The following is a 24477-nucleotide window of genomic DNA, read 5'->3' as shown; positions in this document are numbered from 1 at the left end:
AACGGGTGACCTGCACTTCCTCCCATATAAAGCTTCATATGGAGCCATCCCTATGCTAGCATGATAGCTGTTATTGTAGGCAAACTCCACCAAAGGTAGATGTTGCTTCCAAGAACCGCCAAAATCTAGCACGCACATTCTGAGCATATCTTCTACGGTCTGGATGGTCCTCTCTGACTGTCCATCGGTCTGGGGGTGGAAGGCAGTACTGAAATCTAACCTGGTACCCATAGCACTCTGCAGACTCCGCCAAAACCTGGAGGTGAACTGGGGCCCTCTATCTGACACTATAGATACCGGGACCCCATGCAGTCTGACAATCTCATCTACGTACACCTGCGCCAACTTGTCCACAGAGTAACCACTCCTGACAGGGATGAAATGAGCAGATTTGGTGAGTCTGTCCACAATCACCCATATGGAGTCCAATCTGTTGGACGTCGCCGGTAACCCCACTACGAAGTCCATAGCTATATTCTCCCATTTCCACTCTGGAATAGGTAGCGGGTTCAACATTCCAGCCGGCTTCTGATGCTCTAGTTTCACCCTCTGACACACATCGCAGGCTGACACGAACAGTGCCACGTCCTTCTTCATAGCTGGCCACCAATACACTCTTTTCAGATCCTGATACATCTTGGTGGCTCCAGGGTGAACACTATACCTGGTATTATGGGCTTCCCCCATAATATCTCCCTTCAGACCAATGTCATCTGGCACACATAATCTGTTCCCGTAGCGGAGGATCCCCTTATCATCATATCTGAACTCACTATCTTTGCCTGACTGAACAGTCCTGGCAATCTTCACTAACTCTGGGTCCTCATGCTGTTTCTGAGCCACCTGCTCCAGAAACACTGGTGTTACCTTCATCTGTGCAATCAAAGCACCTGTGCCAGACAACTCCAACTGTAATCCCTCACTCATAAGTCTGTGGAACTCCTTCACCACCGGCCTCCTCTCTGCTGAAATGTGGGATAGACTGCCGAGTGATTTCCGGCTTAGGGCGTCTGCCACAACATTCGCCTTACCCGGATGGTACTGAATCTTGCAATCATAGTCACTCAACAGCTCTACCCATCTCCTCTGCCTCAAGTTCAGTTCTCTCTGACTCAGGATGTATTGCAGGCTCTTATGATCTGTGAAGATCTCACACTTTACCCCATAAAGGTAATGCCTCCACATCTTGAGTGCAAAGATCACTGCTGCCATCTCTAGGTCATGTGTGGGGTAATTCAGCTCATGCTTCTTCAGCTGCCTAGAAGCATAAGCGATCACCCTCTCATTTTGCATTAGCACACAACCCAGTCCCACACGGGACGCATCACAATATACTGAGAAGTCATCATCACCTTTTGGCAGAGCTAACACCGGTGCTGAAGTCAACCTCCTCTTAAGCTCCTCAAAGCTTTCCTCACACTGATCGGTCCATATGAACTTCTGATTCTTCTTTGTCAATTTGGTCATAGGAGCAGCAATCTTTGAGAAGTCCTGAACGAACCTCCTGTAGTAACCTGCTAAACCCAGAAAACTTTTGATCTCGGTCACTGTAGTGGGTCTAGGCCAGTTAGCTACAGCCTCTACTTTCTTGGGGTCTACTTCAATACCCTGTTCTGACACAATGTGCCCCAAGAATGAAATGCTCCTAAGCCAAAACTCACACTTGGAGAACTTGGCATACAAGCCATGCTCTCTCAAGGTCTGCAAAACTATCCTCAGGTGATGGGCATGCTCCTCTGCATTTCTGGAATACACTAAGATATCATCTATGAAGACAATAACGAAGTGATCCAGATACTGACTGAATACTCTGTTCATGAGGTCCATGAATGCTGCAGGGGCGTTGGTCAACCCAAACGGCATCACAAGGAACTCATAGTGCCCATACCTGGTCCTGAAAGCTGTCTTCGGTACATCTTCATTCCTTATCCTCAACTGATGGTACCCTGATCTCAGATCTATTTTGGAGAAACAACCTGCTCCTGCTAGCTGGTCGAATAGATCGTCGATCCTCGGCAAAGGGTACTTGTTCTTGATGGTGGCTTTGTTCAACTGTCTGTAGTCGATACAAAGCCTAAGGGATCCATCCTTTTTCTTTACAAAGAGCACTGGAGCACCCCAAGGTGAGGTACTCGGTCGGATGAAACCCTTGTCCACTAGTTCTTGCAACTGTTCCTTTAGCTCTTTCAACTCTGCTGGCGCCATCCTGTAGGGAGGGATAGAGATAGGCCTAGTTCCAGGCATCAGCTCTATTTCAAACTCTATCTCCCTTGCAGGTGGTAGTCCTGGAAGCTCGTCTGGGAAAACATCTAAGAACTCACTCACCACAGGCACTGAGACGGGCTCTCTGACATGACTATCTAACTCCCTCACATGAGCTAGAAACCCCTGACATCCCCTCCTAAGCAACCTACGAGCCTGAAGAGCTGAGATCAGACCTCTAGGTGTACCCCTCTTGTCTCCTCTGAAGACGACCTCTGACCCATCCTGATCTCTGAATCTGACTACCTTGTCTCTACAGTCCAAGGTAGCACCATGGGTCGATAACCAATCCATCCCTAGAATGACGTCAAAATCTGTCAAATCTAGAACCACAAGGTCGGCGGAAAGGCATCTTCCCTCTATGAAAACTGGACTACATTGGCAGACTGCCTCTGCCACTGACGGGTCACACTTGGGTCCACTGACCCATAGGGGACACTCTAACCCAGAGACCATCAATCCTACCCTCTCCACGACTCTCGGAGCAACAAAAGAATGAGATGCACCCGGGTCCATTAAGGCATACACATCAGAACAGCCAATGATGAGATTACCTGCCACCACGGTGTTGGATGTGCTGGCCTCCTGCTGAGTCATAGTGAAGATCCGTGCCGGAGCTGATGGACCTTCACCTCTGTATCCTGCTGATGAAGAGGCTGACCCTCTCCCTCTGCCTCTACCACTGGCCTGTGTTGCGGCTGGAGCTACTGGCTGCACCACACTGCCGGAGGTTGTCTGCTGAGACGGTGCTGTAAAGGCTCCTCTAGGACAGTCTCGAGCCAAATGACCCGCCTGTCCGCATCTGAAACATGTGTTTGTCCCTGCCAGACATACTCCCTTGTGTGGTCTCCCACATCTCATACATTCTGTAACCTCTGCGCCAGAGCTTGAGCCACTGCCTAAACCCAGACCTGACTTGATCTTGTTCCAGAACTTATTCTTCTTAGATTTTCTGTGGCCTCTGTCCCACTTCTTATTGCCTGCAACTGCTGTACTCAGAGAAGAAGAGTCTAACCTTTCCCCACCTGGGGTCTTGGAACCAGAAGACTGTGCCACTGACTGTTTTACCTTCCCCTCAACGATAGCACTAGCCTCCATTCTCCTCGCCATATCTACTATGGCATGGAAACTCTCCCTCTCTGCTGACTGTACCAAAGAGGAATACCTGGAGTGCAGCCTCATAATATATCTCCTTGACTTCTTTTGGTCTGTGTCCAAGTTCAGCCCAGCATATGGCAACAACTCCAGGAACCTGTCTGTGTACTCGTCTACACTCATGTCATCAGTTTGCCTCAACTGCTCGAATTCTATCATCTTCAATTCCCTTGAACTATCAGGGAAAGCCCATCCTGCAAACTCGTTTGCAAACTCCTCCCAACTCATGCTGTCCACTCTCGGGTTCACATAATTCTTGAACCATTCCCGTGCCTTCTTGCACTTAAACGTGAACCCGGCCATCTGAATGGCTCTACTGTTGTCAGCCCCTATCTCATCTGTAATTGCCTTGACCCGCTCCAAGTACACGAACGGATCATCACCGGTTTCAAACTGGGGAGCACCCAGCTTCATATAATCGGTCATCTTGACCTTGCTCCCTCCAGATGAGGTAGGTTTGGGTACTTGTGTTTCCGGGACAGTAGATACTGGTGGTGGTGGAGGTACAACATCCCCTGGGGCAGGGTTTGCTGTACTGGTAAAGGGAGGTGGAGGTGGGTACATGGGGTACTGAGAGTATGGTGGGTAGTAAGGTGGGTATGGCATATGTGGAGGGTAAGGGCTAAAACTGGGGTAATCCGATGTGCCTCCCATCGAATACCCTGGATGGTGTGAATAGGGTGGGTAGTGATGTGGCTGGACATAACTCGAGGCCTGAGTGCCTCCTTCTGATTCTCCCATGCCCTCTTCCGGCATGCTCACACCAAGACTGCCATCCCTCCTCTGATCTACCTCCATATCCTCAGACATTCCTCCCTGCACTGTTCCCCTTACTGACCTGCTTCTTCCCAGATCCAAAGACCTTCTAGGGTCTCTAGCTACTCTGTCTCTGTTGGACCTACTGGACATTGCCCTAGGCAAAGCTGGAGGACGGGCATCAGCGCCCTCGTCCTGAGGTGGCACTCCAGTCAATCGTGCAGATCGACGAGTTCCTCTCATTCTATCTTCTGAAAAACAGCACATAGCATAAACAATCATTAGCATCATATGGTTCATGTGGAAACACATGAACCCTCATCACATACATAGCATCACATCATAGCATTTATGCACATGCATATCATCATGGCATATCATATCATCATATAGACAGGACTCTACATCCTATCCTAGTGGACATGATCTTCCTAGTGTGCTTGACCTTCTAGAACATTTATGAGCCCGACACTCTAGGTCCGATCATATGAACCTAGGGCTCTGATACCACTCTGTAACGACCCGGAAATCCGACCCGTTACCGGCGCTAGGATCCAGATCGGCTTAAGGCCGCCGGGACCCGTAGCAAGCCTACATACATCCTGTTTACCTGTTTAATCCCATACATGATCAACAAACATACATAAGAATTAAAACTTTTCTTCATACACCAAACTCAACCTGTGCATGCACTGTATTCATCATATACATAAACATTAATCCCTCTGTGGGATTTCATCAAAGCCTCAATGGCAATATAAGATCTGTGTTGAGTTGGTTCACATACATCATAAAATAAGATCATGTACATACCAAGGGATTAACATATACTATGGTCAAGCACAACTCTATCCTCAATAACATAGTTACATAACATAACTGTTCAAACTTTACATTACATACTTATCATATGTCATGTCCACATACTCTAGCTATTACATACATATGACTTGACTTCACTCTAGCTGACTTCTTGATCTCTCCTGTACCTACAACTCTGGGGATAAGGGGAGTGGGGTGAGCTAAAAGCCCAGTGAGCGGAAACTAAAAAAAAACATTTGTTTTAATTCCTCCATTTTTAGGTATATTATAATTCGTTTTTATTATTATTATCAAATAACTTTTATTTTCTTATTCATGCTTTCATGTATGCGTCATAACACAAACATTTCACAACAAGGATGAACTTGTCACCATTTAGCCCCTATCCTTCTTACTTATACATGCCGGGGGCGTAGAGCCGTAGCAGGCACACCCGGACTTCCATCATCAATCATAGTGCCAGGGGCGTAGAGCCGTAGCAGGCACACCTGGACTCACATAGGCTATCATGTCATACGAGGGCTAATGGATCATTCAATGTTCATCCACATCAACAACAAATTATGCAATGCGACATATTCGTGCATTCTAATGCAAACAACCTAATATTGCATGGCATAATGATGCATGGGCAATGCTTTATGATTCATTCATTTATTCAATTACTTTAAAACTTAAGGGGTTGTTCCACTCACCTGGTAACTGAAGCTTGACAACGAACTCTGAACAACTATCTCACAACCGGGGGTCTCGGTTCCTCGGGTCCGAACCTACACAGGTGGACTCAAATGAGGCACCAAACATACATGAACATGACTCTGAAAAGCTCCCCAAAAACCCCCTAAAACATCCTGAAAACATCACATGAAAACATGCAAGAAATGGCTGAACAGGGCACTTTCGGCGGCAGGTTCGGCGGCCGAAAGTCCCTCTGCAGCCGAAAGTCATGCAGGTTCGGCGGCACTTTCGGCGGCCGAACCTCCCAGACAGAGACGAACCTTGAGTTTCGGGGGCAGGCTTCGGCAGCCGAAACTGCCTCCACAAGGGGGTTCGGCGGCCGAAAGTCACTTTCGGCGGCCGAACCTGAGTTTCTGCCGAAGGGCAGAAACTTGGCTCCCTTGTGTCCACAGCCTCCAAAACGTCTCAAAACCTGCATAAACTTGTTTCTACTCATGCATACACATCATACCAGTCCTAGGGGCCTCAAACAAACATATGCCCCAACTACAACACTTCAAACACACATCAAGCAAGCCACATTGTTCAAAAATCACATAAACCTAACATATGCTCAACTAACTCTAACATGCTTCTCTACCCCTTAAAACTTCATAAAACTCATTTAAAACATACATTGAGCTTAAGATCGGCTCTTACCTCTTGAAGATCGAGAAAGAGACGACTCAACTCGGAGATCCAAGCACGAGAGCTCCTGAGTTTCCAAAGCTCCAAAACTTGCCTTTAAAGCTTAAAACTTGCAATGTGGGTTTAAAACTCAAGAAAGATGGAGGAGATCTAGTGAAAGAACACAAGATTTGAGGAGAGGGAGATCGGAAGCTCGCTGCGGCCGAAAATGGGAGAAAACCTCGCCCATTTCGGCTAAGGGTCCCTTTTATAGTGGCTGGCCAGGCCACGTTCGGGGGCCGAAGGTGCCTCCGCATGCATGCAAGGTTCGGCGGCCGAACTTGGAGTTCGGCGGCCGAACCTGCATTTCCCTCACTCAAACTTTCGGGCGCCTATAGTCCCTCCGAAAGCATGCATGTTCGGCGGCCGAACCTCAAAGTTCGGCGGCCGAACCTGGGTTTTCCTCCAAAGATTTTTCATGCAAAAACTCATTTAATTCTCACTTAAAAACATGAAATACATGAAAACCTTTCATAAAATCATAGTTTTACCCTTCTAGAGGTTTCCGACATCCGAGGTCCCACCGGACGGTAGGGATTCCGATACCGGAGTCTAGCCGGGTATTACAGAGGGCCCCAGTTCACCTCCAGGTTTTGGCGGAGTCTGCAGAACGCTATGGGTACCAGGTTGGATTTTAGCACTGCTTTCCATCCACAGACGGACGACCAATCAGAGAGGACCATCCAGACAATAGAGGATATGCTCAGAATGTGTGTACTAGATTTTGGCGGTTCTTGGAGGCAGCATCTACCTTTGGTAGAGTTCGCCTACAATAACAGCTATCATGCTAGCATAGGGATGGCCCCATATGAAGCTTTGTATGGAAGGAAGTGCAGGTCACCTGTTTGCTGGGAGGAAGTTGGAGAAAGGGCCTTGGCAGGGCCTGAGCTTGTAGAGATCACCAGCAAAGTGGTGCCCATAATCAGAGAAAGGATCAAGACTGATGTGAGCAGGCAAAAGAGTTATGCAGATATCCGCAGAAGGCAAGTAGAGTTTCAGGAGGGGGATTTGGTATTGCTCAAGGTGTCTCCAATGAAAGGGGTGATTAGATTCGGGAAGAAAGGTAAGCTAGCTCCACGGTACATCGGACCCTTTGAAATCTTGCAAAAGATCGGGAATGTATCGTATAAGTTGGACTTACCTGCTTCTATGGAGAGAATCCATCCGGTTTTCCATGTTTCCATGTTAACAAAGTTCGTGTCAGATCCAAGCAAGGTTCTTTGTGAGCCTGATGTGGAGATCCAAGAAGATATCACCTATGTTGAGCAGCCAGTGCGGATCATTGACACCCAGATCAGGAAGCTAAGAAACAAGGAAATTCCGATGGTGAAAGTCCTTTGGAATCACCACAATGTCGAGGAGTGTACCTGGGAGACACGGGAGTCCATGCTCCAGCAATATCCTCATCTCTTCTAAGGTGAGTGTTATGTGTTTTATGTGAATGTCTATGTTTTATGCCATGCTATGTTTATTTGGTGAACATTCAGGGACGAATGTTCTTAAGGGGGGGAGAATGTAATACCCGGCTAGACTCCGATATCAAAATTCCTACCGTCCGGTGGAATCTCGGATGTCGGAAACCTCTAGAAGGGTAAAACCATCTTTTCATAAAATGTTTTAATGTATTTTATGGTTTTAAGCAAGAAAGGAAATGAGTTTTATATGAAAATAACCTTGGAGGAAGACCTAGGTTCAGCCGCCGAACCTCAAGTTCGGCTGCCGAACATGCATGCATTTCGGGAGTGCTTTAGGCCCCCGAAGGCATGAGTGAGGGAAGTCCAGGTTCGGCCGCCAAACCTTATGTTCGGCCGCCGAACATGGCATGCATGCGGAGGCACGTTAGGCCCCTGAAAGTGGCCTGGCCAGCCACCTATAAAGGGGTCCCCATGTCCGAACGGATGAGCTTTTCTCCCTGTTTTCGGCCAAGGTGAGTTCTCCACCGTCGCTCATCGATTTTGAGCTTCTTCCTTCGAATCTTCATGATTTTCTTATGAGTTTTCACTTGGTTTGAAGATATTTGAGCAAAAGAGCAAGTTGTGAAGCTTGGAGACCAAAGAGTTGATTTCTCCCCATCTCCAAGCTAGGATCGTCTTTCCTCTCGATCTTCAAGAGGTAAGCTTAGATCCACCCTTCCTTGTATGTTTTAAACAAGTTTTATGAAGATCTATGGGGTAGAAATGCATGTTTAGGTTATTGTTGAGTTTATGGGTTTATGTTATACTTATGAGCAATGTGGGTTGATTGATGTGTTTTGGTTGGGGTTTAAGTTAGTTTGAGACCTCTATGTGCTTGTGGCTTGAGTTTGCATGTTGTAGACTAGGTAAATGCATGATGGAATGGATTAGGAGGCGTTTGTGCATGAAAGAGGCTGAGTTCTGCCCTTTGGAAGAACTCAAGTTTGGCAGCCGAAGGAACTTTCGGCCGCCGAACCTGCCTGTGGAGGCCAACTTTTGGCTGCCGAACCCTACCCCGAAAGTGGACTTTCGGCTCTAGAAGGGAGTTTCGGCCGCCGAAGGTGCCGCCGAAAATGCATGAGTTTCGTCTCTGGAGGGAACCTTCGGCTGCCGAAAGTGCCGCCGAAGGTGCATGACTTTCGGCTCTAGAGGGACTTTCGGCCGCCGAACCTGCCGCCGAAAGTATCCTGTTCAACCTTCCTTTGCATGATTTATATGATTGTTTTAAGGTATTTTAGGGGGTTTTTGGGGAGTATTTTAGAGTCATGTTCATGGATGTTTGATCCCTCATTTGAGTCCACCTGTGTAGGTTCGGACCCGAGGAACCGAGGACCTCAGCAGTGAGATAGCTGCTTCAGAGTCATTAGAGCTTCAGCCAGAGGTGAGTGGAATAACTCATTACATTTAAAAGCAAATAAATAAATTTTGAGCATGATACATGCATCACGTATGCCATGAGATATATTAGGTTGTTTGCATTAGAATTCACGAATATGTTGCATTGCGTAACTTGATGATGATGTGGATGGATGTTGAATGATCCTTTAGTCCTCGTATGTTAAGGTATGATGATGATACGGTATGGATAGCCAGTGAGGCCCATTCTACGCCCCTGGCACTATGTTAAGAGAAAGACCAGTGAGGCCCATTCTACGCCCCTGGCACTATGGAATGTTATGCTATGTTATGTTATGTTAAGAGAAAGACCAGTGAGGCCCATTCTACGCCCCTGGCACGATTGGACTATGTAGAGGACTATTGGTGACAAGTCCATCTTTGATGTGATTTGTTTGTGATGTGTTGCATTTCATGAAAGCATGAAATTTAAATTGAATGTTTATTTATTCTACTCACTGGGCTTTATAGCTCACCCCTCTCCCTTAACCCCCAGATTTGCAGGTACAGGGTAGACCAGGAGGTCAGCAGGAGTAGAGTCATGTTTTATGTAATAGCTAGATGTGGACATGAATATGATGTAATGTAAAAGTATAGTATAGAAATGTAATGTAATGATGCTTATGGAAGTTTAGAGTTGTGCTTGACCATAGTATGTTGTTAATCCCTTTTCGGTACATGATCTTAAACGTTTAATGATGATTATGTAAACCAAGCTTAATGTATGTTATGATACCCCATTGGAGTATTTGATGAGGACTCTAGTGAGAGGTTTTATGTTATGATTTATGCATGCACAGGTTAAGCTTGGTGAAGGAATGAATGAATGAACGAATGAATGAATAAATGAGAAAGTTTTAAATTTTTATGTAATTGTTGATCATGTATGGGATTAAACAGGTATACAGGATGAATGTTTGGCTTGCTACGGGTCCCGGCGGCCTTAAGCCGATCTGGATCCTAGCGCCGGTAGCGGTCCGGTTTCCGGGTCGTTACAAGTATAGATGAAGCCATCCATCAAATCTTTGGATATTGAGCTCAATATCCAAGATGTGATCATAAAGTCTCTTTTCCTCCACAATTCATACTGTTTTGAGTCCCTATCTGGTATATAAATCACTCCTTCTATGAAGCCTAACTTCTCTTTAGCTTCTAGTGCTATTCTGATAGTTCTGTAACTTATCAGTCACCAAACTCCCTTCTTCTTTGTTGTTTTCACCGTACTCTTGCATTATTCACAAGAATCAACCAACATGCAATACATATCTTAAGAGAGGAAGAGAGTTGAAAAGACATGACGACTATCAGAGTCCTAGCCGTGACTCTGATACCATGTAAAGAGTGATGAGAGAAAAGTTTTATTATTTTAAGAGTAAAAATAATAAGCGTCTTTGTATAGCGGTCAAAAGCCCCTTATATAAGGTTAAGGAAAAAAGCCTAGATAGTCCTCATAAGCTTATAACATTCTAAGCAGGGACATGACAAAAAAAATAAAAAGAAAAATTATAAAATAAAATTACAAAGAAGTCCTACACTAATAACAAAAAAGAGAAAATTACAAAAAAAAAACCTAAACTTAAACAAACATCTTTATAGCATCTTTACATTAACCATTATAATAAGTATTAAATATTAAAATATTATTGTCTTATAATCTGCTATTTAACTCCGGTTCTTTGCAATAGTTGTTAAAATAGTGTTTACTATTTTTATTTTAATATTTTGATCTTCAAAGATTGTATTGTAAAAAAGTACTTTCACTTTTTAAGTATTCTAAAATAATTAATATTGTCAATACGAGTTTAAGTTAATCTAGATAATAATTTTAAAAGTGATTTTAATTAAAATAAAATCGAATAAAATCAACATGAGATTAGAATTTTAATTTTAATTTTTTACTTTAAAGAAAACTATACGGTTGAGTATCGACTTATATTATAAAATCTAATTTCTTAATGCAAAATTAAAACAGTTTCTAAAAAAATAATATGAATAACTCACGTATTTCATCTTTTATAACATATAAAGAATATATTAGTATAATTTTAAAAGACGTAATGATTAATAAAAGTTATATTTTTTTGCGAGTTCCATAACTATGTTATAAAAGCTTTTAATTTTGATAATTTTTCTTAATTTCATAGTCTAATTATGCATTTATTTAATGATCAAAATTAAAGTTTTAAATATTGATAGAGCCAAATTTAGACCCATTTTCTATATTGTTATTTATATTAATTTACACATTTTCTGTCTAATTTTGTGGTTTTGATCTTATTTTGCAAAAAATAGAGTAAAATGGTAATTTGGCAAAAATGGCCTTAAAACTGCCTAAAAGAGAGCAAAACTGCACAAGCATGGTTTGCCCAACTTGTTTGCCCAAACCAAAGTGAAGCTGAGATGAAGAGGAAAATTGATAGCTGACTGACCAGACTGTTTGCCCAAGACTGTTTGGGCAAACAACGAAGCAAGGCAGAATCAGAGCAAGTGCAGACAGCAGTGATCCCAGACAGTCTGTTTGTCCAAACAGCACTGGGCAAACAGCACCAGCAGGCAAAAAACCAGCAGAATCTGTCAAACTTGCTGACCAAGTCAACACGAATCTCCACGCACTCCAAACACGTGGAACAACTCAGAAACACCTAATTACACCTCAGCACACTCTCTTACATATTTAGGAAGCCAAGAATCAAAAAGACACAATTGCCCTCCAAGGATTCAAGACTAAATAGGAAAAAGAGTCCCAAACTAAAAAGGAAACTTAGGGCAGCCTCTTCAGCTATAAAAGGGCATGCAAACCAGCAAAGAAATCATCCTTAGATCATCTTTGGATCACCACACCTGTGGCAGAAGCACTCCAGTAGCTGCGCCCTTGCGCCAACCCCTTCTTTCTTTCTTTTCTTGCTTTCTTTCTTTATTTTTGTGTTAAGTTTCAGCCATGAGTGGCTGAAACCCTTTTTCTAGTTGAAGAATAAGGTGAAACTTTGGTTGTTTATGGATTGGGAGATCTGAACCTTTATGTTATTCTTTTATTAATCAGTATTTATGCAATTTTGTGCTTAATTCATTGTTGCTTTGTTGTTTTGATCAAATTGACCACTTGATTCTTGATTACAAAGTAATTATTTGTTAGTTTGGATAATTTTTAGTCCGTAATTGCTGGAATTATTCACACACAAGAACACTTGGTGTAAAAACCAAGGAATTGCATAATCTAGCAATATCTCCATGTGTTTGGGTAGCTAGAATTAGGTCTCTCTATTTCTTAATGCAATTGACAGTTGTTTGTTGCGTATGGCCCAAGGACGTTCCTTGGCAACTTGTTAATTAGTGATTAATTAGATGACGTTTCCTAATTAATCTATGCTTAAGGAGGGATTTGGTTGGTGAGAAGCGTCTTCCACCTCCATAACTAATTTATTGAATCTAATAAGAGAACCTTTGTGTCAATGATCAATCCCAACAACTAAAGTGAATCCAATTCTTCAACTAGGTTTTTCTCATTAATGATTTCTCTTTACTTTATTATTTGCTTTACTTGCTTGCTTTTAATTCTAGTTTAGACATCAAACCTCAAAACCCCCAATTTACTTTTATTGTCTCTTTATTTACTTGGTCTTGATAAGAAGAATAAGTAGTATCGATTCCCTGTGGATACGATCCCTTTGCCACTATCTACAAGTTGTAAAATTGTTGATAATCAAAAGGGTTATTTTTTACCGGTCTCGACAACCGCGTGTGAAATATATATATATTTTATTTTTTTTATTTTTTATTATTTATAATTATAAAATTTTCATATAAAAATATATTTTAATATATATTAATGGACTAAATTTATACTTATAAAATATATAAACACTATAAAAATAACTATATAAATTATAATGTTTATTTATTTTTATGTAATAAAAATATATATATATACATTAAAAAAATTAATATTTTATTGATAGTCATATTTTTTAAATTATATATATTATATAATAAATTACTAATTTTATATATATTTCAATAATAAATAAATAATATATGATATATATACCTTATTCAATATTTTATCAATAACAACTTTATATATATATAATAAATAATTTATTAAACTTTTAGTATGTTTCTATTACAATTAATAATGAACTGTCAATTATCAACCATGTGTAGCCCCTATCACTTAATAGGCATTAGTTGTTAAATCAACTAGGTCCTTACACTAATTCTATGTGTCTCCTCTCCACCTCAAGCTAAAGTCTCTCCCTAAGTTCTATGGGTAAAGCTAAATAGCTAATAAATTATTTGATTCTTTTATGCTTCTACCCAAACACTTAAATTTTTAATTTTCATCCTATTTGAATTTGAAAATTATTGACGGATACTTTCATTTTTAACAGATTGGCCTAAGAAAAATAAAAGAAAAGATACGATATCTCATTAGTAAACAGTTAGTAATTCACTAATCGATATGCATCTAGCCTAATACTCAAATTTTTAATTTTAATCCTATTTGAATTTGAAAATTATTGACAAGTTCTTTTCAATTTTTAACGTATTGACCTAAAAAAAATTAAAAAAAATACGATATTTCGTTAATAAATAGTTACTAATTCATTAGTCGATATGCCAAATTGTGAATAAATAGTCGGTAATTTACTTTATGAATCACTTTTTTCATATCATTTTTGGTTTTTACTTTTTTTTGTATTGGATCTCGATTTAATTTTAAGTCTAGCCACGCAGATCATGTCGGTGTCGAGTGGAAGGTTGAGAGAAGTTTTTTTGTTGCTGCATCCACTTGAACTATTCTTCCCTTTCCCATTTATTTCCCACAATAGGATTGTCTTAAAAAGAAGTTCCTAGAGGCTTGGATCTTGATCCTTTTATTATCACATTGAACATGACTTGCCAAAATTGAACATCTACAGAACACCCTCACCATGGTCACATACATTAACCACCCCAAAAGTTACTGTACTGTACAAACTCAAGCTACATATTCCACAAAGCTTGTGTCAAATTTGGCTGCCAAAAAAAAAAGCAGTGAAAGGAGCATTCAAAAAGAGCATTAAAACAAACTAGTTGAAGCTTGATGATCGACTCCATGTTTCTTTAAAGTAGTCCTCCAAAGAGAGATGACTACTTAATGATAAACAATCATCATCCAAATCAACCAATGCAAGATTCAAATGTAACTCTGCACTAGAATTCGGATAAACTTCATCATCATTTCCCTCTTGGTTTTCGTTATTCTCTAGATTCTCGTTATGAAGTTTCGCCCACGTTGCTGCATCTTTATCCCCTCTTAGGAGCTTCCAAACCTGGGGAAAAGAATGGGAAAATGTCATCAATCTGATACTGCAGCCAAGAAACATGAGTTTGACCGAATTGTAATACCTCCATCATTTTAGGACGTAGCCTAGCTGATCTTGTAATGCAAAATTTGGCTGCAAGTATCATTCTTTGAATTTGATCCTCATCAAAGTTTTTATCTAACTTTGGATCTATTATGTCTCTTGCATTTCCACAATCAATTATTGGTTTTGCCTGAATCAAGACAGCTCAGTGTTACTAAAGAAAACAACTTAACTGAAGCGAATATTCTAATGATTGAGAAGACTCTTACCCACATCACCAAGCTCTTCTGGTCCTTAGGAGTCTCATACCCAATTGGTCTTCTGCCTGATAACAACTCGAGTAGGATTACACCAAAAGCATACACATCAATCTTGTCACTGACTTTTCCATACATGAAATATTCAGGAGCAAGATATCCAAACGTCCCGACTACGTCGATTTGAGTCATAAAAGATGAAGTTGTTGGTCCCCATATTGCCAGCCCAAAATCAGATAACTATCTCACAGAACGATAGCAGCTCATGTTATAATTATATAACAGCAATAAAATGTATAGAACCTTTGTGCTCTGGTGGAATACCTGCGGTTCGAGCTTATCCGAAAGAAGAATGTTCGAAGATTTGACATCTCTGTGGATAACAGGGGGTGAAGATTCATTGTGTATGTAAGTTAAGGCTTCAGCAAGTTTGACAGCAATTTTAAACCTGTGTTCCCATGACAATAAAGATTTGACTTTCTTATTACCTACACATTTGATATGAATTGCCGCATTAGCATTGTTTCTGTCAAGATTCTACAGGTGGAAAATAATGTACTGAAGTTTCTTTTACCATGTAGGTTTTCCTCTAAGCTTCCCTTAGAGAACAAATCATAAACAGAAATAAGATCAACATCTCTGATGCAAATCCCCACGAGACGTAAAATCTGCTTATGGTTCATTGAGGAGATTATTTCAACTTCTCGTGCGAAATCTTTCCTTGCTTCTGGGGATGACTTTCGAATCTTTATCGCCACTCGCTTGCCATCTGGAAGAATCCCCTTATACACACTGTTACACTCTCCTTTCCCAATTAAGTTTCCTGAAATAATTTCAGAAATTTACAATGAGAATATGCTTAAAAAGGAGAAAAAATTATATACAACTAGTACATATTGCGAGGGTAAGAACCTGCGAAAAAATTTGAAGTTGCAGCTTTCAAATCCTCGTAATTGAACCACTTGCAATTAGAAAAATTTGTTTTTAGCAGAATCTCCAAGCTATAGTGCAGTTCTCCTGACCCATAAGAACTAATTCTATGGCTCTCTTCCAAGAAGTCACTTCTCTCCCATTCTGATGATTTCTCTATGCTTGAACCTAGAGGATTTCTATGTCCCGAACGCATTGGTAAACTCATTGCCCATTGCACCACAGACAATTCCCTTGCCTGCAGGGTCTCAGGGTTAACTGAACTTGCTCTCCGGAGCAGTGGCCAACCAGGCCTCTGATCCAAAACATCTCCGGTAAAACGAGCAGTTGGTCTCTTCTTAAGTTCATGTGGAAGGCAAGGAATTTCATCCCTTAAGTCTTCACTTCCACATCTAGTTAGCACTTCAAAGCTAGATGTTACAGTGTCTACCTCAGAATCTCCAAATTCTGACCGGACATCATCTGGCAAGGGACTTTCAAGAAAATTTAGGCTCGGCTTTGGATCTCCAGCGAAGCCTGACATAGTCGAAAACAGTATTATGTCTTTGTAGTATCAACCAAATGTGTTTTTCTTTAAGGAAAACAAATACCAACCTGGTAGTTGATTATTGTTGCACCTTCCAAACATGATTTTCCCATTGTGGATAGCCAAAACCTCAGTGGTTGGAGGCAGCCGCTTAGCACAATATCGAGCAGTGGAAGTTGAACTCCTGAAAATGATATCTGCTTAGACTAATCAGATAAAAAGCACATCAAACAAAAACAAATAAGCAGTTCAGTTGAGTTTGTAGCTGTCCCTACCCTAGAGCACTTTGTTTTTTGACCCCCACAACTAAAGCCACAGCACCATGAACCTTTGCCTCTCTAACCAGAGTCCTCTGAACCGAACTTCCTTCGCAGACCTGACCTATAAGATCTACCTGAAACCCCGGCCCAGAAAAAAAAAACATCATATAAGTTGCTAATGCTGTCTGTTTCAAGCAAACAGAAATTAGTAAAGTTTGTAATCGCTAACCTTCCTTAGGGAACACAAGCCATCATATACTTCTAAATAGCTATCCAACGAGGCCTTGTTTTTCAAAGCAGCTTCTGCAATCAAGAGAAAATAATTAATAGACAAAACCATATGGAATTTGATTTTATATATACATATATAAGAAAATTAGCATATGAGATGTTGGAAGCTTACTGGAATTTCGACAAACATGAAGTGCAATAACACAGTCTCCAGCTTCAGCAACCTTCACAAGAGCCCAGTTTAGCAATTCTCTGCTATTGTTATCAATTCTTATCCCAACACACACATTCCTTCTCTCAATAGATTGAGCTTCCTCCTCAGCTGGCATTTTATTTATCTTTTCTTTCACCTTATTACCCCTTGATTGATTACTTCCAAAATATCAAAGCGTCTGCAGATTCTGTTATTCTTCCTTGATTGGCATAAGTTCTATAAACTTATTCTCCAAAAGAACTATCCACTTCATGACGTGATTATTTCAGTATAATAGCTAAAGAAATCAAATATCAGAAGCCACCAATATATTAGGTATAATTTTTCAGCTACCAGTAGAGATTATGAAGGCTACCCATTAACAGATTCTCCCTGAATGGTCCAAATTCAAGAATTTCAAACAAATCCCAATAGAATCTGCATACCCACCATCCGAAAAACAACTAATATAAATACCCACAAGATCTCGAAAAAGAAAATATATAAAAAAAAACAGTGAATGATTCAGGCGATATAGAGGACAACTATAAAAATATACCTAAAATTTGTAGCCATCTGCCATTGAAGCCCAGCAAAGAATTTAAAATGTGATGCCGCCAAATATTATTACCACCCCCTACCTAATGCAACTAATTTCAATCCCCATAAAAGAAAAAAAAAAATAAAAAAGAATATGGTATTACTAATAAAATAAAGACAGGAGTGCCTTGCTGACAATTAAGATTACATAAGCAAAAATGGGTTTATTTGAAAAATAATTGGAAAGGAAGGGGAAAAAGAAGAAAAGAAAGAAATCAAAAAGATGTTGAGAGAAATTTGAAGAAGTGTCGGCAAGAAAGAGAATTCCTTTGGATAAGTGGTGAAATTTTTGGTTTACAAAGCAAAAGAATAGAGAACTCAGGATTTTTGTATTTTTTTTCAAAAAAAAAAAATTATTAATTAATTTACTTTTACGTGTTCGGTTTCGTTGAGGTTGTTAGAAAACCGGCAAATGCGGCGGGAAACCCCTGCTAACCGGTCATTTCGGGGCTACAGAGGCTCTTTCCACCGGCTATTTTGGGTGGAGGGCAAATAGGGATGTCTTGAGAATGTTGGGTGGAGATGGAAAATAGTAACGAAAATCAAAAGTAGACTTTTTATTTTCCACAGATTGGGAGATTAAGAATTTCTTGTCTCATTTTTTAAGGAAAAATAGAAAGATAATATGCATTAAATTAGTGTTTTTTTCTCATTTATTTAATTATGTTTCATTTATTTAATTTTATTTTTCTCATTAAAATGTTTTTCAAAAACAGAATAAATGTGTAATTGGAAAAATAGAATTTTATTTTCTTTATTATATTGAGTTTTACGGATTGCTGTAAAGAGATTGTTTGTGGCTATGAAAAGATTAGAGATGTAAGAATAAGTTATAATATAAAATCATTTGAAGTTATAATATAAAATCATTTGAATTTTAAGTTTTCTAATACAAAAACAAATAATTTTATGGTTTTGAGCTTAAATAAAATATCCATCCCTATCCTCTCTTCTCCTACTCCTACGCATATCAAACAGAAATCACCTTACCATCCAACAAGCATATGTAATCTATGTTTTCACGTCAAGTATGGTTTTCGAAACTCATATTCCTAATGAATTCAGAATAGAATAAGATGGAGAGTTAACTACTAATATTCTGAGATCTAAAAAATAAAGTTTTACAGTGTAAGTTTAGTTAGGAAAGGTCACCTATTCCCTTTTATCCATTTTCCTTTTGTCTGCTAGTGACGTATAACCGCTTTCCTGTTACAGTGTCATCTGTCTCTGTCACTCAGACTGTACGTACGAACGAGTCAGAGCACTCCTTCATGCCAGGAGCCATTTAATTTCCTCCGATGTGCATGCTGATAAGGCTGCAAAGTAACTGGGCCGGCTATTCTGCCCCACATCACATCACCGGACTAGGTTATCTCCTGTTGGACCTGTGCTCATGACTGGTTCGGTCTGCTTCGCATCGTCGAGTTAAGACTTGTGATGTTGGGGCGGTCTGCTTGAGAATGACTTGATGGGTTTTGATCCTATATTTTTTTTTTCAGAACCCAACCTCACTCTCAGATGTAAGAGGCCCGATGGCCATTGACTACTTTCATTGTATGTGAACTTGTAATTCTTAAAATTTGTAATATGTAACACTCTCATCCCTCCTGTCCTGTCCTAATATACCCTTGCTCCTTTTACAATCTTTATGACCAATCTCACTTTTGCAGTTGTGAAATATATCATTGAATTTTGCATTGATTACACAATCCTCATCAAAATTATTAGTCTTATAAATATAACCGACTCATAACAAGTATTTTAACCTGTAAAAAAAATAACAATTTCATATATAAATTATTAAAAGCTGAAGGAAATTCAAAGTTTTCTACTTTTAATAATCTATATACATTTTATTAACAATAAATATAGCTTGAGATGGGATTTACTTATTTTTCTTATTTTTAAATAAAAATAAAAAAAGCTTTTTACAATTGTATCCTAAATTTTTGTTTTCTTTTTTTTTTTTTTGAAATAACAAGAAAATTTCATTAATTCAAAGAGAACAAAGAAACAATATGAGGAGGAGGGATATCAATCCAAACTCCTTGACCTGACTCAGAATGAGCCGATGTTGCTAGAACATGAGCGACATCATTCGCAGATCTATGAACAAAAACACACTTTGCTTCCTCATAACTAGATAGAAGCAGTTTACAATCTTGAACCAAAAGGCCAAAAAACGATAAATCATCTAACAAAACACAATTAACTGACATCACAAGTACCTGAGCATCCAATTCGAAAAGAACTCGATCCCATCCACACTCTTTAATCCAGCTCAATGCTTCCCGGAATGTTATAGCTTCAGCACACTTTGCATCCATCTGGCTATAAAAAGAGCCTGCTCTAGTAGCCACAAAACTCCCATCATCCTTCCGGATTACACAACCGAAACCTACCGAACCTCGTTGCAAGCTTAAAGAGGCGTCAATGTTCGCCTTGATCCAACCGTGCGGCAGAGGAGACCAGATCGGGCGAGCCGGATCGACAATGGTGCTTACTGAGGACACGACCCGGGCTGCTTTCCATTGCTGCAAAAAATTCAGAGCCATGAAGAACACACCACTCGCAGTCTGACCCTGGCCCTTCCATACAACATTGTTCCTATTTTGCCACAAAGCCCATAAGATCATTAGCATAAGGGAGGCATTTTCCACAGAAGCAGAAGAGAAGGCTAAAGAAAACCACTCATTTAAAGAAGATGCAGAAGGCGCAGGCCAACCCAACGGCGAGCTTAACCAGCAGTTGCGGGCAAAAGGGCACTAAATCAGAATATGCAAGACATTCTCAGGGGCTACATGACACAACGGGCATGAAGGATCAACTGGGACTCTCTTGGACTGAAGTGACGAGAGGCAAGGGACAACATTAACTAGAGCCCGCCAGCAGAAATTGAGCACTTTTGGGGGAACTTTAGCTTTCCAGAACCTTTTCCATATCTCGCTCCCTTCCCTATGTTGAAAGCCATCAACTAGGAATCTATATGCACTCTTAACCGAATAGTGACCTTTGGACTCGAATTTCCAGCACCATGTATCAGAACACGATGAAAGACTAAGAGGGATGTTCAAAATACAACTTCTATCTCTTTCGTTGAACATCTGTGCAATTAAACTCTTGTTCCATCTGTGGTTAATTATGAGATCTGAAACAACAACTCTAGCACAGTTCAAAGGAGGGGTTGTGGAAACCAGGGACTCAGGCAGCTCTCTCAACCAGGGTTGCCCCCAGACTGAAACTGAGTGACCATTCCCAATCCTCCAGTAAGCCCCAGCTCGAAATATCTTTTTTATCATTAACCCAATCACTCATATATATATATATATATATCCGTTACTGATTCAACTCTAATTTTCTTTTATTATATAGCTTTGTTAATTTATTTATTATTTAAACATTTTGGCATTAAATAATAAACACTACAACATTATCCATATCTTGTCACAAAATAAATTGTAGCTAAAAATAGAATTTTCGTGGCTAGATGCTTTTGCCACAACATATTTTTTCCGTGACATGCCGTAGCTAGAAGTGGCATAACTAAAGTTTAGTTACAGGATTTACCTGTGTTATGGCTAAAATAAATATTTATAGTCATACTTTTTATTTAAATGAAGCAAAAATATTGTCATTAAAAATAAATATTGTGGCTAGTTATTAGCCACGAGAATGGAATATTTGTAACTACATTTTCTTTTTGCCACAGCAACTTTTTTTTGTAAGTGATTTTGCTATGATTATGTTACAAAAATAATAATGTGGCAATTTAAACTTATGTATAGTTACAAATTTAATTTTATGGCTAACATATCTAAATTTAGCCATAAACTTAATTGTATGACAAAAAATATTTACTATTAGCCACATTTAAATAATTATAAGGCAAAAATAAAATTTATAGCCACAAAAATAAGAAAGTGACAAGTTCTAGTATAATTGTTACACTTAATTTTATTTTATAACTATTGAATAAAGCCACAAAATTATTAAATTAGAAGCTATTCTAAATATAGTACATACAACTACTATTAATTATTTGTAGCTAAAATGTAATATTTATTTAATTTATTATTATTTAATGGGATTATATTATAATTTACTATTACATATATTATTTATCTATTAATAATTTTGGTAAAATTTATAATAGAATATAAAATTTATATAAAAAATTTAGCTAAAATTTAAATTTATAAAATAATTATATATTAATATTAAGACTCAATCAGAATGACAATTATAAAATAACAATAAATTTAATCTAAAATAACTAATACCCAAAATAAACTAATTTAAGTCATAAAGCAATCACACTAAAAATACTTGAAATTATAATACTATACTAATACTAATATTAATATCTAAATTTTCTAAAAGTAGTATTATAAGGCTGCTAGCTGCTTCAAAATCCAAAACTTCAAATATACTGCAAATCATCCTCCAATTTCATCATCTTGGGAATCCTCCATAAGCTGTATAAAATTTTATTTGAAAATATTAATAACAAAATTATATAAAATAGATAAGGTTCATACTAGTTATATAGCTTACAAAAATTCTTATATTAGAAAAAAAATGAGACTTAGTTTTTAATCACTTATTGATGCAATATTATTGTTTTTCTCCAAAAGCATCTTGAATTTCTGCTCCCATATTCTATTTATCTTTGCAAGTTTCTCATCCATTTGCTTCTTAACATCATTTACTTATTCACTTGCTTCTTTTTGAATTTGTTGGACACGCTCGTTTGCTTCTCTTCTTGAAGTATCAAGTTGTCTAAGTAGTTCTATCTTTGTAGATCTAGCACCAAAATATTCCGTGACATTTTTTCCAGGACCATAAGCACGTACATAACCATTTTTTTTCTGGCCCAAGTACATCAACAAACATAGCATCATCATCCAGTGAAATTTGTCATTCTTCTCGTTGTTTCTTTAGTTGCTGAAACTTTTCCTATAGAGATATTTATATTTATTGATATTAAAAAAATCAAAATATAGCATAAAATACATAACAAATAAATAAAACATATGTAAAAAGTATTACAATGGCTTCTTGTGATATTGGATCAATTTCTTTGCCTTGCTTTCTCTTTCTGGATTCAAGAAAAAGCTCTAAGCGAGAAGGTGTTTTTTCATTTTTTTTCTTCTGTTCAAATAAATATAACAATTAGTATTAGTTTATCATAGATCTATATCAATAAAAATTTGAGTTCAAGCAAAACCAAACTTTCCGTAAAAGAGTCAATTGACTTAACTACAAATATGCTGCAGATAAACAAAACTTGTATAAAAGAGCTAACATTTTTACAGCTAATGATATCAATTCAAGCGTTAAAATTCATAATACTGTTGATTATTATTTACTCTGCAAGTTTGGATGCTCATAGGGTTGACCAATCATAATTCATTCCTATATTTAGAATATTAAACATGGTTAAATTCCACCATTAAATGAGTGAGTTATTAATGGTGTTTGCTGTCTAATCTAATACTACTAAAAAATTGTCATGTTTAACTTTAATGAGCATAAAGAAGAAGGGGATTTGTTTTGATGTGGGAAATGAAGGTTAATAACGGTAGTCTGAGTCTAATTAGGCATTTATAGAAAAAATAGTAAATGGCATATCAAAAAGTTCTAACAATCATATGAACTTCAAAAGGCATTTTTTTTTTTGGATAAAAATAGCTTTTATTAGAACTTTGAGAGTTATAGCAAAATACAAAGAATAACAACAAGCAGCTAGTTTATACCATTACAGGTTGACCAGTTCTTGATTGTTGAGCTACTAAAAAGAATTTGGATTAAGGAATAAGGAAAGCTAGGCACATATTAAACCAAACAAAAGATCCATAAAAGATCAAATCATAAACTTTCTCAAGCTCTAAACTAGAATTATCAAATACTATTTTGTTTCTTTCTAGCCATAGTCCACAAAACGACAGCAGTAAAAAGGGATTATTTATGTATCATTTAATTAATAAAAAACACTATAATACTAATAAAATAAAAACAAACTCATACCATATGATCTCTCAGCCGAGCAAAGCTTTTTGTCCCCGTGTATGGCGGCATAGAACGCTTGCATCTATTTGTCTTATTTTTGTTGCTTCTCTCCTAAATAAAAACAATGAAAAAATTTCAGAATATATGTTAGCTAACAGAAACTGAATTCATATAAAATAAATTATTAAATTTTACACGAATTTTTAATACCTGAAATGCATTTTCTGTCCAAAGATTAACCAAATACTTCCAATCTTTTACATCCATATCCTTAGGCTTGTTTCAGAGATGAAGTGAATAAGTTGCCTTTGAATCAAAGTACTTCTTCTTCAACTTATGCCTATAATACCTATATAATGCATTCATATAACCGAAAATTGCTCCCTTTCTTGCATCAGAATACTCAAAAGTGAACTTTTCCTTTTAGCAAAGAAGTAAGAAACAAAGATTATGATACTTAATAGAACTAAAAAAATTATAATCATTTCATAATGGATGTAATTTAATATAAATTTTCGTACCAATATGGTAGACCACATGTATCATCAGTAATCTTATTCCATTGTTTCACTTGCAATGGACAACACAACACACTTCTAATAGTTTGTCCTAAAAACCAAACAAATGCAGTAGCATTATCACCAATAGCTTGATCATCTTCATCAAATTCTACTGGCAATTTTTGCCCATTCTCCAATTGTGTGATTTTCAAGCATCGTGTTGGTCCTCTAGTTTTTCTTTTAATTGTATTGGAACCTATTTCAAAACAAAAGTAAAACAATAATCATATAATAACAAGAATTTCTGTACATAGAACAAGTAAACATAATCAATTGTTTAAATAAAATTAAATGAGTAAACCTGTTGCTGCAGTT

General features: G+C 38.4%; 1 protein-coding gene and 1 long non-coding RNA gene across 4 annotated transcripts; both read right to left on the bottom strand.

Moving 5' to 3' along the window:
* Positions 1-14099: 14099 nt before the first annotated feature.
* On the bottom strand, positions 14100-17878 carry LOC110626307 (pto-interacting protein 1). 3 transcript variants are annotated; one of them, XM_043961601.1, is made up of 11 exons: positions 17553-17878; positions 16973-17431; positions 16799-16872; positions 16585-16703; positions 16378-16493; positions 15766-16299; positions 15428-15676; positions 15178-15341; positions 14866-15093; positions 14637-14786; positions 14100-14560 (listed from the first exon to the last, which is right to left on the bottom strand). In XM_043961601.1, exons 2-11 carry the CDS (start codon positions 17127-17129, stop codon positions 14318-14320), a joined length of 2034 nt encoding a protein of 677 aa, XP_043817536.1. In that variant the 5' UTR covers positions 17130-17431; positions 17553-17878; the 3' UTR covers positions 14100-14317. The 3 variants fall into 3 exon arrangements, with proteins under 3 accessions (XP_043817536.1, XP_043817537.1, XP_043817538.1); XM_043961602.1 differs by having other exon boundaries at positions 16799-16869; XM_043961603.1 differs by lacking the exons at positions 16973-17431; positions 17553-17878 and having other exon boundaries at positions 16378-16506; positions 16799-16813.
* A 5742-nt stretch (positions 17879-23620) lies between these two features.
* On the bottom strand, positions 23621-23888 carry LOC122725102. Its single transcript, XR_006352522.1, has 2 exons — positions 23813-23888; positions 23621-23713 (listed from the first exon to the last, which is right to left on the bottom strand). It is a non-coding gene; the product is annotated as an uncharacterized LOC122725102 (long non-coding RNA).
* Between the last annotated feature and the right edge of the window lie 589 nt (positions 23889-24477).

The sequence above is a fragment of the Manihot esculenta genome, chromosome 11 (genome assembly GCF_001659605.2).
Source record: "Manihot esculenta cultivar AM560-2 chromosome 11, M.esculenta_v8, whole genome shotgun sequence".
NCBI classification, from domain to species: domain Eukaryota; kingdom Viridiplantae; phylum Streptophyta; class Magnoliopsida; order Malpighiales; family Euphorbiaceae; genus Manihot; species Manihot esculenta.
This window is presented reverse-complemented; position numbering and strand designations above follow the sequence as displayed.